At 42.8% G+C, this 14,226-nt stretch overlaps 2 protein-coding genes and 1 long non-coding RNA gene across 3 annotated transcripts; all 3 read left to right on the plus strand.

The window, feature by feature from the left end:
* The first annotated feature begins 532 nt into the window (after positions 1–532).
* On the plus strand, positions 533–7,415 carry LOC118395450 (phospholipase A and acyltransferase 1-like). The gene is made up of 5 exons (XM_035789250.2): positions 533–913; positions 1,990–2,039; positions 5,738–5,876; positions 6,204–6,472; positions 6,942–7,415. The coding sequence occupies exons 2-5, from the start codon at positions 2,013–2,015 to the stop codon at positions 7,041–7,043; spliced, it is 537 nt and encodes a 178-aa protein (XP_035645143.1). The 5' UTR covers positions 533–913; positions 1,990–2,012; the 3' UTR covers positions 7,044–7,415.
* Positions 7,416–7,741: 326 nt separating this feature from the next.
* On the plus strand, positions 7,742–10,424 carry LOC118385271 (pre-rRNA 2'-O-ribose RNA methyltransferase FTSJ3-like). The gene is made up of 4 exons (XM_035772672.2): positions 7,742–8,034; positions 8,400–8,505; positions 8,891–8,938; positions 10,328–10,424. Exons 1-4 carry the CDS (start codon positions 7,968–7,970, stop codon positions 10,422–10,424), a joined length of 318 nt encoding a protein of 105 aa, XP_035628565.2. The 5' UTR covers positions 7,742–7,967.
* A 1,296-nt stretch (positions 10,425–11,720) lies between these two features.
* On the plus strand, positions 11,721–14,174 carry LOC118395460 (uncharacterized). The gene is made up of 4 exons (XR_004827970.1): positions 11,721–11,880; positions 12,151–12,295; positions 13,863–13,957; positions 14,076–14,174. It is a non-coding gene; the product is annotated as an uncharacterized LOC118395460 (long non-coding RNA).
* Positions 14,175–14,226: the final 52 nt, after the last annotated feature.

A 14,226-nucleotide genomic window follows, 5' to 3' on the forward strand; every position in this document is an offset into this window, starting at 1 on the left:
AACAGATTATCCCGAATATGACCTTATGCGGGATATGAGTTACTATCTGCAATACTGTAAATGCTAGCTAGCTAGCTAGCATTTCGGGGTGGCAGGTAGCCTAGTGGTTAGAGCATTGGGCCAGCATTGGGTAAAAATTTGTTGTTCTGCCCCTGAACAAGGCAGTTTACCCACTGTTCTTAGGACGTCATTGTAAATAAGAATTTGTTCTTAACAGACTTGCCTAGTTAAATAAAAATACCCATGGGTAACATTGCACCTGTAATTTAGTAGCCTACAAGATTTGCCAAATACCGCTGACTACATGAGATAGCCTAAATAAAATAAATACAAACAGGTAGGCTATGTACTGCCCTCCTGGGAAAGAATGTGTATAACTTAAGAAAATGGTCTATTGGAATTATATTACAGCCTATTCAAAACAGATCTCGTTATAATTCATAACATAAAAAAATATTCAAGGCTCAGCCACAAACTGACTTATGTGCATAATTTCCATGCCAGTGATGATAATTTGTTGCAGGAATGGCCAGTCATTTTACTACATAATATCAAAGCATTCTTTATTGATACACTATGAATACACACTGTCAGTGCTGCTATGGAAGGGACAGCCTTCTAGCATCAGTGAACTGTGGCAGTAACCCGGTGACTGTCATCATCTGTCAAAGTCGATACCATACCACGACGTATGCACATGAAACACTACCTGCCTGCAGGACCTCAAGCACCGCTTCAATTTTCACCAAGCAATCAGAGGGACTCTAATCCGAATAAGTTAGATTTTTCCCTCAGATAACCGACCATCACAAGGACTTGGATTTAATTATTTCCCTCATCTGACTTTCAAAACGTGCGGCTATAAATCATGGAGCACTAAAATGGAGAGGAAGAAAAAGGTGTTAGTGTTCGAGTAAGTATTACTTCTTTGTTTTTGTATACAGTTGAATAGTATTCTGAAGTTGTAATAAAGTAACACACTTTTAGGCTATAGGACCTACATTGAATTATGTCAAGTATAATTGAATTTGAAGTACACAAATATTTATGTGCTCATTTTGTAAATAACATCACTAAACATGGTTTAATGTTCCACCACATAGCTTCAGACTTATGAATTAATGATAACATGGATACACACACATAGCTCTCCCAGGATGATATAGATTTCATCACATGCCAGGTGTACTCAGAGATATTCTCTGTGTGGCCGAATACAAATGAATGGACATTTTATCCCTTTACATGTATTGGACTATATTGTCTCTAATTTTACACATATATGTTCTTGAACTATGACTTTGACACTCATTATAAATGCTCCCTAAACATTTATACATGTTTTTTCCCCCCAATGTCAAAGCCTGATTACTTTCAGTGGTGACAAACCCTTTTTCTGTCAGTTTCTCTATTATGTAGGTGCCATTGTGACTGTGCGTGGCACAAGAGCTTGGTGTATTGTCTCTGTGTGTATGTGTGTGACCTTACCCACTACATTGTACCCTGTTCTCCAGCACTTTCTCTCTCTGTGAAATTAGATCACCTACCATGATCGAAGAATATTACCACAAAAGAAACAAGTACATTTTATCGTCTCTCTCCTTTCCTTTTTTATTGATTGAACATATTTTTCAGAGAATAGTTATTACGAAAATACCATTTGGGTATGGCATAGATATGCATAGTAGGAATGGATAAGGATAAGGATAACTATAGCAGTGTTTCCCAACCTTGGTCCTCGAGTACCTCCAACAGTAAACATTTTTGTTGTAGTCCTGGACAAACCCACCTCATTCAGCTCATTGAGGGCTTGATGATTATTGTGACAAGTTGAATCAGGTGTGCTTGTCCATTGTTATAATAAAAATGTGTACTGTTGGTGGTACTCGAGAACCAGGGTTGGGAAACACTGAACTATAGGGTCTACTCTCAAACAGATGGTGATGGGGGGAGGGGGTGACATGGTTTCATCCATGTTTCTTCTTTCAGAATTTGTGGAAGCATGATGTGGGATGGATAGAAAAAGTGCAACCTCTACTGTGAGTAACGTTTTGTGTGTGAAAGTTTCTTATTTTCTTTGGCATGATTAATATGTATAATATGTATAGGCCTATATCTACTGTATCTACTGTATGTCTATGACCCTGTTGACCTTCAACTTAGCTACTGTATATGGGGCAGGTTGGGAGATAGACCCTTATATGGATGGGAACATTTTGCTATTAGGATTTAATTTTCTTTCATTACAATTATTAGTATTTTTATTATTATATGTATAACTAATTCCCTTGAGGACTGACTTAGTTTAAATGAATTGTCTGTAGAGTGTGCAACTGCCATTCTCTACACAAAGGTTAGAAATAAGAAAACTATTTGTGATTCATTTAAATAAATAAATACATGTGCACTCACCAAATACAGTTTTTATTTTTTATTTAAACCAGTAGCATTAGTCACAGATACTGATTTGTTTTAGGGTATAACTTTTGTCAGTGTACATGTTACTCTGGTGATATAGAGGTTAATCCGTTTGTTGACTTCTGCAACCGTAAAAGCCTTGGGTTCATGCATGTTAACCTCAGAAGCCTCCCCCCTAAGTTTGCTTTATTCACTGCTTTAGCACACTCCGCCAACCCTGATGTTCTAACCGTGTCTGAATCCTGGATTAGGAAAGCCACCAAAGAATTTGAAATTTCCATCCCAACTACAACATTTTCCGCCAAGACAGAACTGCTAAAGGGGGCGGAATTGCAATCTACTGTAGATATAGCCTGCATAGTTCTGTCATACTATCCAGGTCTATGCCCAAACAGTTCGAGCTAGGTCCATCTCTCCAGAAATAAATCCCTCACTGTTGCCGCTTGTTATAGATCCCCCTCAGCTCCCAGCTGTGCCCTGGACACCATATGTGAATTGATTGCCCCCCATCTATCTTCAGAGTTTGTACTGCTAGGTGACCTAAATTGGGATATGCTTAACACCCCGGCCATTCTACAATCTCAGCTAGATGCCCTCAATCTCACACAAATGATCAAAAAACCTACCAGGTACAATCGCAAATCCATAAACATGGGCACCCTATTAGATATCATCCTGACCAACTTGCCCTCTAAATACACCTCTGCTGTCTTCAACCAGGATCTTAGCGATCACTGCCTCATTGCCTGCGTCTGTTATGGGTCCACGGTCAAACGACCACCCCTCATCACTGTCGAATGCTCCCTAAAACACTTCAGCGAGCAGGCCTTTCTAATCAACCTGGCCTGGGTATCCTGGAAGGATATTGACCTCATCCCGTCGGTAGAGGATGCCTGGTTGTTTTTTAAAAGTGCTTTCCAGATATAGCCCTTGGTTCACTCCAGACTTGACTCTCCTTGACCAGCACAAAAACACCCTGTGGCGTACTGCACTAGTATCAAATCGTCCCCGCAATATGCAACTATTCAGGGAAGTCAGGAACCAATACACAGAGTCAGTTAGGAAAGCAAAGTCTAGCCTTTTCAAACAGAAATTTGCATCCTGCAGCACTAATTCCAAAAGGTTTTGGGACACTGTAAAGTCCATGGAGAATAAGAGTACCTCCTCCCAGCTGCCAACTGCACTGAGACAAGGAAACACTTTCACCACTGTTAAATCCACAATAATCGAGAATATCAATAAGCATTTCTCTACGGCTGGCCATGCTTTCCACCTGGCTACCCATACCCCGGACAACAGCTCTGCACCTCCCGCAGCTACTGGCCCAAGCCCCCCCCGCTTTACCTCCACCCAAATCCAGACAGCTGATGTTCTGAAAGAGCTGCAAAATCTGAATCCCTACAAATCAGCTGGGATAGACAATCTGGACCATCTCTTCCTAAAATTATCCACCACCATTGTTGCAACCCCTATTACTAGTCTGATCAACTTCTCTTTCGTATCGTCTGAGATTCTTAAAGATTGAAAAGCGGCCACGGTCATCCCCCTCTTCAATGGGGGAGACACGCTAGACCCAAACTGTTACAGACCTATATCAATCCTGCCCTGCCTTTCTAGAGTCTTCGAAAGTCAAGTGAACAAACAGATCACCGACCATTTCAAATCCCACCGTACCTTCTCCGCTATGCAATCTGGTTTCCAAGCTGGTCATGGGTGCACCTCAGCCACGCTCAAGGTCCTAAACAATATCATAACCACCATCGATAAAAGACAGTACTTGTGCAACCGTCTTCAATGACCTGGCCAAGGCTTTCGACTCTGTCAATCGCCGTATTCTTATCGGCAGACTCAACAGCCTTGGTTTCTCTAATGACTGCCTCGCCTGGTTCACTAACTACTTCTCAGATAGAGATCAGTGTGTCAAATCGGAGGGCCTGTTGTCCGGACCTCTGGCAGTCTCTATGGGGGTGCCACAGGGTTCAATTCTCAGACCGACTCTTTTCTCTGTATATATCAGTGATGTCTTTGATCCACCTCTACACAGATGACACCATTCTGTATACCTCTGGCCCTTCTTTGGACATTGTGTTAACTAACCTCCAGACGAGCTTCAATGCTATACATCTCTCCTTCCGTGGCCTCCAACCACTCTTAAATGCTAGCAAAATTAAATGCATGCTGTTCAACTGATCGCTGCCCGCACCCGCCCGCCTGACTAGCATCACCGCTCTGGACGGTTCTAACTTAGAATATGTGGGCAACTATAAATGCCTAGGTGTCTGGCTAGACTGTAAACTCTCCTTCCAGTCTCACATTAAGCATCTCCAATTCAAAGTTAAATCGGCTTCCTATTTCGCAACAAAGCCTCCTTCACTCATGCTGACAAACATACCCTCGTAAAACTGACTATCCTACCGATCCTTGACTTCAGCGATGTCATTTATAAAATAGCCTCCAACACTCTACTCAACCAATTGGATGCAGTCTATCACAGTGCCATCCGTTTTGTCACTAAAGCCCCATATACTACCCATCCCTGCGACCTGCATGCTCTCTTTGGCTGGTCCTCGCTACATATTTGTCGCCAAACCCACTGACTCCAGGTCATCTATAAGTCTTTGCTAGGTTAAAGCCCCGCCTTATCTCAGCTCACTGGTCACTATAGCAGCACCCACCTGTAGCACGTGCTCCAGCAGGTATATTTCACTGGTGATCCCCAAAGCCAACTCCTCCTTTGGCCTCCTTTCCTTCCAGTTCTCTGCTGCCAATGACTGGGGTTGTTGGAGACATATCTCCCTCACTAACTTTAAGCGTCAGCTGTCATAGCAGCTTACCGATCGCTGCAGCTGTACACAGCCCATCTGTAAATAGCCCATCCAACCAACTACCTACCTCATCCCCATATTTGTTTTTCTGCTCTTTTGCATACCAGTATTTCTACTTGCACATCCTCATCTGCACTCATCGCACTGCTTTGCTTTATCTTGGCCAGGTCGCAGTTGTAAATGAGAACTTGCTCTCAACTGGCCAACCTGGTCAAATAAAGGTGAAATAAAATTTAAATAAATATACGTCTTTGGGACCTCAGAGTACATGAATATTGTATTCAGGGAGAAAGGGGTTACTCTCCTCATTGAACTTCATTGAACACATAGTGATAGGAGAGAGTTTGATGGTTAAATTAGCAGCGGTGACCTTAGCCCCTTACACACGTGGGTTTTCGATACTAAATAATAGTATGATGATAGTAAATGGAGGCAATATCCTACATTGTTGAGCATGTGTGTAAATCTTCTGACATCACTTGCTTTCCCTATAGATGGCCTCTAATGACCCCAACCCTCTTGACCCCCCTGGGACCCCCCAGCCTGGTGACCTCATTGAGATCTTCAGACCGGCCTATCAGCACTGGGCTCTGTACCTGGGAGATGGTTATATCATCAACTTGACACCTGTTGGTCAGTGAAAGCAGTGTGGACATGAGGACAAATCCTAGCTTGAGTTAGGATATGTTGTATGTGTGTCGTATTGGTGTTTTATGTATCGTATTGGATCTTACAGAATGTGAACGCTTTATATGCACTAACTTGCTCAATACGTTTGAGTTTTTTTAAAACACACGCATAACAAGTCAACACCCCTTTGTGAATGTATTCAGCATTGTGAAAGGGTGGGATTCACTCAAAACCACATTTATGCATGCAAGTTTGAATGAATTCCAACCACTCTATAACCATAATAATGCTACCCCTTCACACCCATTTAATATTGTCTCCCTCCTGTAGACGAGAGTCAGGCTGCAGCCATCTCCAGTGTGAAGTCAGTGTTCAGTCGAAAGGCAGTGGTCCGAATGCAGCTTCTAAAGGAAGTGGTTGGAGACGACTCGTACCGGGTCAACAACAAATACGACGACGACCACACTCCATTGCCTGTCGATGACATAATTCAGCGATCTCAAGACCTCATTGGCCAGGAGGTGTCTTATGACCTGTTGGGCAGTAACTGCGAGCACTTTGTCACCTTGCTGCGCTACGGGGAGGGGGTATCTGAGCAGGTCTCTCAATCCTTCTTTCTCTCTTTCTCGTACTCTTCCTGTCTCTATCTTCCTGTGTATGCTCTGTATTCTCTCTCTCTCAATGTCTTCACTGATGCCCAATCCCAAATCGTTATCCAGCCACTCCCCATAGGTTTCAGTGTCCAATCATGATTTGATAATAGTTTACCGGTATTATACCTTCTTACAGGGCAGGTAGAGTTTCCACTATATTTCATATACTTTTATAATCCTCTCAGATTTACATGCATATGTGCCTCGGTGACAATTTGGATATTTGCCATTACTCTCTCCTTTTTTTCTAATGTATAAAATGCCATTCTAGCCCTCATCACGACTTGAAATCTATATATTGTGGTATAAGCCACTATGTTGTCTCCCTTTCCACCACCATACACTTATAATTTCATGATACTATATTAGATGTTATTGTATTCAAGTTACAATTGTGTTTTTCCCACGTCCACAGGCCACACGGGCCATTGGAGCTATCAGTTTGGTGACGGCTGCAGCAAGTGCCTTCTCTGTTCTTGGACTGATCAACACACGCTCCAGAAACCGACCCTTCTGAAGCCCCTCAACAACAGCAGCGCTGTCCTGTGCTACTACTGTTCTGGGAAACAATCTTCTTTTGGTTAAGAGGATAGATGGATACTCATCTTTACCCACTGTCATAAAACATGGATGCAATGACCTTTTGTATCATCATTTGTATGAGGCCAAGCAGACAAAGTACTGTATACAGTAGAGATGTTGCCAACATTACAATTAATGCAGTATCTTGCTGGAGATACACATTTGTAGATGTTCAAAGGATTGGTTGTGTGAGAATGAAGTTAGAATGAAATGTAAAATGTAACAAAAGAATAATCAATAAAGAACTGAAATAGTATCGCATCCATTACGAAAGGAGACTGAAGTTAGAGTGCAGTATAACTACAGTATGTTGCAAATACTACGTCCAAAGCAACAGTTTTTTTTACTGCAGTAATTTTGCATTGTAACTGCAGAGTGCTGTATAACTGCAGAATAATAGAGCAGTTGAACTGCAGTTATACTGCAATTACTGCATCCAAAATACCACAGTCAACTGCAGTTACTGCACGTTTCCTACAGTTTCAAAAATCTTTATTCTTTATTATGTTGGGTTTGATTCTTCATATAATACAATCCTGTCAAGCACAGACAGTTTAAAACATCATCTAAAATTCTAACGTAGAAAAACTGACAAAACGAATTGAATAATAATCCAAAACAATGTAACGTGAATGTACTTTACATATACAAATTAAAGGCCTACTGTTTTTAGTTACAACAACTCAATAACGGTTCCAGGCGTCAAACTGATATGCCAGTTAGATTTCATGCGCAGAGAAGCCACACGTGTTCCGTTTTAATGAAGGTGTTTGACGATATGCGTCTGTCATATGTAAATCATATTATTCCAAAGGAAACGCACAATTTTCGTCTTAAGTGATCAACAACGCCAGCAAACATGGGGAACAAACTCAAAGTTGGAAAGACCAGAAAATATCATTTCCACCACTTAGCAAAGGAAACAGGTAGGATCTGTCATCTTTCTCCAGACACATCGTGCTATTAGTATTAACGTTAGCCCCATTTAAATGGACTAACTTAACTAGCTAGCTAAAGATACAGAAAGCTACTCTGGCTGTACTGTGTGCTTCTGAGTTTGAGAATATATAATGTACCTAATGTTGCCAACCAGTGATTCGGGTGCACTTGACACATATACTTAGCCATCAATACTCAATAACATAGCTAGCTAGTAACGTTAGTTTCTAACTGGCTTTTCAGGGTTCTGATACAGTAGTTGAAGCCAGCTGGTTTGTTTTGAAACAGCTAACTTAGCTATGTAGACATTGGCTTGTTATATGTGTTTAATACTTGCTTTCCACTCCTTCAGGTTATCGTTCACGTTCTTCCTTTAAACTTATTCAGTTGAACCATAAATTCCAGTTCCTGCAGAATTCCAGGGCTCTTGTGGACTTGTGTGCAGCTCCAGGTGGTTGGTGAGTAGCAAGCATCGTCACCTGTAAAGTATTTCAATATACACTCAAACCCTACTGAGTGATAGTCAAGTTGTACTTTAGCAACAGGATTGGGGCGGCAGGTAGCACAGCGGTTAAGACTGTTGGGCCAGTAACCGAAAGGTCACTGCTTCAAATCCCTGAGCTGACTAGTTGATAAATCTGTCGATGTGCCCTTGAGCAATGCACTTAATCCTAATTGCTCCTGCAGGTCTCTCTGGATAGGAGCATCTGCTAAATAACAAAACATGTTAATCATAGACCTATCATGTCTTCCAATGAAGTATTGTTGTTTTTGCGTGTTTTGAACAGTTGCTACTGTATTGTTTAAATTTTGTTTACATTCTTTCTCTCGATCATACCTTAGGTTACAGGAGGCCGTCCACGTTTATGCCCGTCTCCAGTCTTATTTTTGGTGAGCCAAACCTCCTCTCTTCCACCACTAATATACAGTGCATTCGGAAAGTATTCAGACCCATTGACTTTTTCCATATTTTGCAACATTACGTTTGTAAAATTGATTAAATAAAATGTTTTCATCAATCTACACACAATATCCCATAATGACAAAGCGAAAATAATTTTTAGCATATAATTTTTAGCAAAAGTATTCAGACCCTTTGCTATGAGACTCGAAATTGAGCTCAGGTGCATCCTGTTTCCATTGATCATCCTTGAGATGTTTCTACAACATGATTGGAGTCCACCTGTGGTAAATTCAATTGATTGTACATGATTTTCAAAGGCACGTACCTGCCTATATATAGGATCCCAAAGTTGACAGTGCATGTCAGAGAAAAAACCAAGCCATGAGGTCGAAGGAATTGTCCGTAGAGCTCTGAGACAGGATTGTGTCGAGGCACAGATCCGGGGAAGGGTACCAAAACATTTCTGCAGCATTGAAGGTCCCCAAGAACACAGTCGCCTCCATCATTCTTAAATGGAAGAAGATTGGAACCACCAAGACTCTTCCAAGAGCTGGCCGCCTGGCCAAACTGAGCAATTGGGAGAGAAGGGCCTTGGTCAGGGAGGTGACCAAGAACGCAATGGTCACTCTGACAGAGCTCCAGAGTTCCTCGGTGGAGATGGGAGAACCTTCCTGAAGGACAACCATCTCTGCAGCACTCCATCAATCAGGCCTTTATGGAGGAGTGGCCAGAAGGAAGCCACTCCTCAGTAAAAGGCACATGACAGCCCGCTTGGAGTTTGCCAAAAGGCACCAAAATACGCTACGATCATAAGAAACAATATTCTCTGATCTGATGAAACCAAGATTGAACGCTTTGACCTGAATGCCATGCGTCACATCTGGAGGAAACCTGGCACCATCCCTACACTGAAGCATGATGGTGGCAGCATCATGGTGTGGGGATGTTTTTCAGCTGCAGGGACTGGGAGACTAGTCAGGATTGAGGGAAAGATGAATGGAGCAAAGTATAAAGATCCTTGATAAAAACCTACTCCAGAGCGCTCAGGTCCTCAGACTGGGGTGAAGATTCACCTTCCAAAAAGACAACAACCGTAAGCACACAGCCAAGACAATGCAGGAGTGGCTTCAGGACAAGTCCCTGAATGTCCTTGAGTGGCCCAGCCAGAGCCTCGACTTGAACCGGATCAAACATTTCTGGAGAGACCTGAAAATAGATGTGCAGCAATGTGTGGGAAAATAGATGTGTGGATAAAGTCAAGGGATCTGAATACTTTCCGAATGCACTGTATGCCAGCTAATTCATTTTATATTACTACTATCGCAGTTAAACATGACGTTTTTTTATGGCGTTATGACGTTCTTCTCTTTTCTCAGGTGTCGACTTGGTCCCAATCGAGGCTTTTCCCAATGCGGTCGCTCTGACAGAGCACTTCACCACAGAGTAATGCCGACAGGTAGGTGCTTATGCTAAGGTCAGAGGTCAAATGAGTGTCAGTGTGTTACTTGACCATACAGGATTGCGGTTTAAATTTTAAATACTAAAAGATTCTGGCAATAATGAACTTGTGTGCTTGACGTCACTGCTGTTTTTGCAAGGCTCTGGAAGGAGCTCCAGACATGGAAGGTGCACATAGTCCTAAACGACAGAGTTCCAAATGTTGGAGCCAACTGGGTGCATGATGCCTTCTCTCAGGGTAGGTAACAGCACTGATAACACCTACAGTTGAAGTCGGAAGTTTTTCACAATTCCTGATATTTAATCCTAGTAAACATTCCCTGTCTTAGGTCAGTTAGGATCATTACTTACTTTATTTATGAATGTGAAATATCAGAATAGTAGTAGAGATAATTATTTATTTCAGCTTTTATTTCCTTCATCACATTCCCAGTGGGTCTGAAGTTTACATACACTCAATTAGTATTTAGTAGCATTGCCTTTAAATTGCTTAACTTGGGTCAAACATTTCAGGTAGCCTTCCACAAGCTTTCCACAATAAGTTGGGTGAATTTTGGCCCATTCCTCCTGACAGAGCTGGTGTAACTGAGTCAGGTTTGTAGGCCTCCTTGCTCGCACACGCTTTTTCAGTTCTGCCCACAAATTTTCTGTAGGACTGAGGTCAGGGCTTTGTGATGGCCACTCCAATGCCTTGACTTTGTTGTCTTTAAGCCATTTTGCCACAAATTTGGAAGTATGCTTTGGGTCATTGTCCATTTGGAAGACCCATTTGCGACCAAGCTTTCACTTCCTGACTGATGTCTTGAGATTTTGCTTCAATATATCCACATAATTTCCCCCCCTCATGATACCATCTATTTTGTGAAGTGCACCAGTCCCTCCTGCAGCAAAGCACCCCCACAACATGATGCTGCCACCCCCACGCTTCACGGTTGGGGTGATGTTCTTTGGCTTGCAAGCCTCCCCCTTTTTCCTCCAAACATAATCATGGTCATTTATAGCCAAACAGTTCTATTTTTGTTTCATCAGACCAGAGGACATTTCTCCAAAAACTACAATCTTTGTCCCCATGTGCAGTTACAAACCGTAGTCTGTCTTTTTTATGGCGGTTTTGGAGCAGTGGTATCTTCCTTGCTGAGTGGCCTTTCAGGTTATGTTGATATAGGACTCGTTTTACTGTGGATATAGATACTTTGTACCTGTTTTCTCCAGCATCTTCACAAGGTCCTTTGCTGTTGTTCTGGGATTGACTTTTTGGACTTTTTGCACCAAAGTACACAAACATGCTTACACACAGATGTCCTCATCCATATATAGTGGTTTAAAATGACTGTTGTAATTATAAATCCATTGGTTCTCTTCTCTGACCTCTGATCTGATATGACTTCCTGTCCTTGTTTGACCTCCACAGGACATATTTTCTGAATTGGATCTGGAAGGAGATGCAGAGAGCGAGCTACGGCAGACACAGGTACTACAGAACTAGGACCCCACAGGTACATAGTGCATGGCTGCATTTCAATATACTCAAGTGGCGTCCTCATCTCCTTTCCATCATTGCATGAAAGTATTTGATGGGTGTAAGTATCCACCATATTACTTTCACCTATCTTGTGTTTTCCGACCAGTGCGTTTGAAGGAGAGGACTCCACTTTTGCAATTCATCCATGGAGAGAAAGTGAAGGAAAGTGAGAGAAGAGTGTTGAATGAACCTTTTGTAACACCTTTGTTTTGTCTCCAGCCAAGGGGAAGAAGAGAAAGGCCCAAGAGGAGCTGGGGACGGCCCAGCTGGAGGAGGAAGACGCGGGGACATCAAAGGAAGCTGGGGAAGAGGGGGATAGCGACTCGGATGATGTTGACAACAGCAGCGACTCTGATGACGAGAGGTCAGGGCTCATGTCAATTTACTTATTAATGAATATACTTAGTTTAACGACTTTGCAGGATTCTGATAGCAAACAGCTAGTTACTGGATTTGGCTATTTCAGCCATACACTTTGCTGACAGGTGTAAAAATAAATCAAGCATGCAGCCATGCAATCTCCATAGACAAACATTGCCAGAGCTGAAGAGCTCTGTGACTTTCAACGTGGCACCATCTTAGGATAACATCTACCCAACAAGTCAGTTCGTCAAATATCTGCCCTGCTAGAGCTGCCCCGGTCAACTGTAAGTGCTGTTATTGTGAAGTAGAAATGTTTAGGAATAACAACGGCTCAGCCGCGAAGTGGTAGGCCACACAAGCTCAAAGAACGGGACCGCTAAGTGCTGTAGCGCGAAAACATCGTCTGTCCTTGGTTGCAACACTCACTACTAAGTTCCAAACTGCCTCTGGAAGCAACGTCAGCATAATAACTGTTTATCGGGAGCTTCATGAAGTGGGTTTCCATGGCCGAGCAGCTTCACACAAGCCTAAGATCACAATGAGCAGTGCCAAGCCTCGGCTGGAGTCGTGTAAAGCTCATTGGACACTGGAGCAGTGGAAACGTGTTCATCTGGAGTGATGAATCACGCTTCACCATCAGAACGCTACCTGCCTGAATGCATAGTGCCATCTGTGAAGTTTGTTGGAGGAGGGATAATGGTCTGGGGCTGTTTTTCATGGTTCAGGCTAGGCCCCTTAGTTCTAATGAAGGGAAATCTTAAACGCTACAGCATTGCGGCAGGGTAGCCTAGTGGTTGGAGCGTTGGACTAGTTACCGAAAGGTTGCAAGTTCAAATCCTCGAGCTGATAAGGTACAAATCTGTCGTTCTGCCCCTGAACAGGCAGTTAACCCACTGTTCCTAGGCTGTCATTGAAAATAAGAATTTGTTCTTAACTGACTTGTCTAGTTAAATAAAAAAAGGTAAAATAAAAATAAATACAATTACATTCTAGACGATTCTGTGCTTCGAACTTTCTGGCAACAGTTATGGGAACACCCTTTCCTGTTTCAGCATGACAATGTCCCCGTGCACAAAGCGAGGTCCATACAGAAATGTTTTGTTGAGATTGGTGAGGAAGAACATGACTGGCCTGCACAGAGCCCTGACCTCAACTCCATCAAACACCTTCAGGATGAATTGGAACGCGGACTGCAAGCCAAGTCTAATCGCCCAACATCAGTGCCTGACCTCGCTAATGTTCGTGGCTGAATGGAAGCAAGTCCCCGCAGCAATGTTCCAACATCTAGTGGCAAGCCTTCCCAAAAGAGTGGAAGCTGTTATAGCAGCAAAGGGGGACCAACTCCATATTAACGATTTTGGAATAAGATGTTCGACGAGCAGGTGTCCACATACTTTTGTTCATGTAGTGTATCTTAGATTTGATTTTAGATTGATATTAGATGGCACCGTCTATTATTTGACAGATTCCAATGGGGGTAATGCTGGTAGACATTGTCACTTGGCTTATGACCAAATTATGCACTTTGCCAAGATCAGCTAAAAGTGTAAACAACGTGTGGTCTACAGGAGCTTCGCTCAGATGTAGAAGGCTAAAGCGTCCGGCGGTATTCAAGGTGATGCCAACGGTGATGACTTCCAGGTGGTGCCAGTGCAGAGCACCAGTGAGTAAAGAAAACATCGTTAGGGGGAGGGCCTTACAGAGTGACTCATAGCTGTTTCGACCAATGGCTAGGTTTAATCTGTTCTGAAGCTTTAACTGGTGTGTGTGTGTTACCCCAGGCAAGCGTGTTTGCGTCATGAATTCAGATGGTATGGCCCTGGGCTGTCAGATCGCCACGTCCAAGAAGCGAGAGAGGGACCTGGTAGATGGCTCCTTTCACAGGCAAGATTAGATGATTACTGTGCGTGTGTGTTCACTAATGACGCTTGC

Source organism: Oncorhynchus keta, chromosome 1 (genome assembly GCF_023373465.1).
Source record: "Oncorhynchus keta strain PuntledgeMale-10-30-2019 chromosome 1, Oket_V2, whole genome shotgun sequence".
NCBI lineage: Eukaryota > Metazoa > Chordata > Actinopteri > Salmoniformes > Salmonidae > Oncorhynchus > Oncorhynchus keta.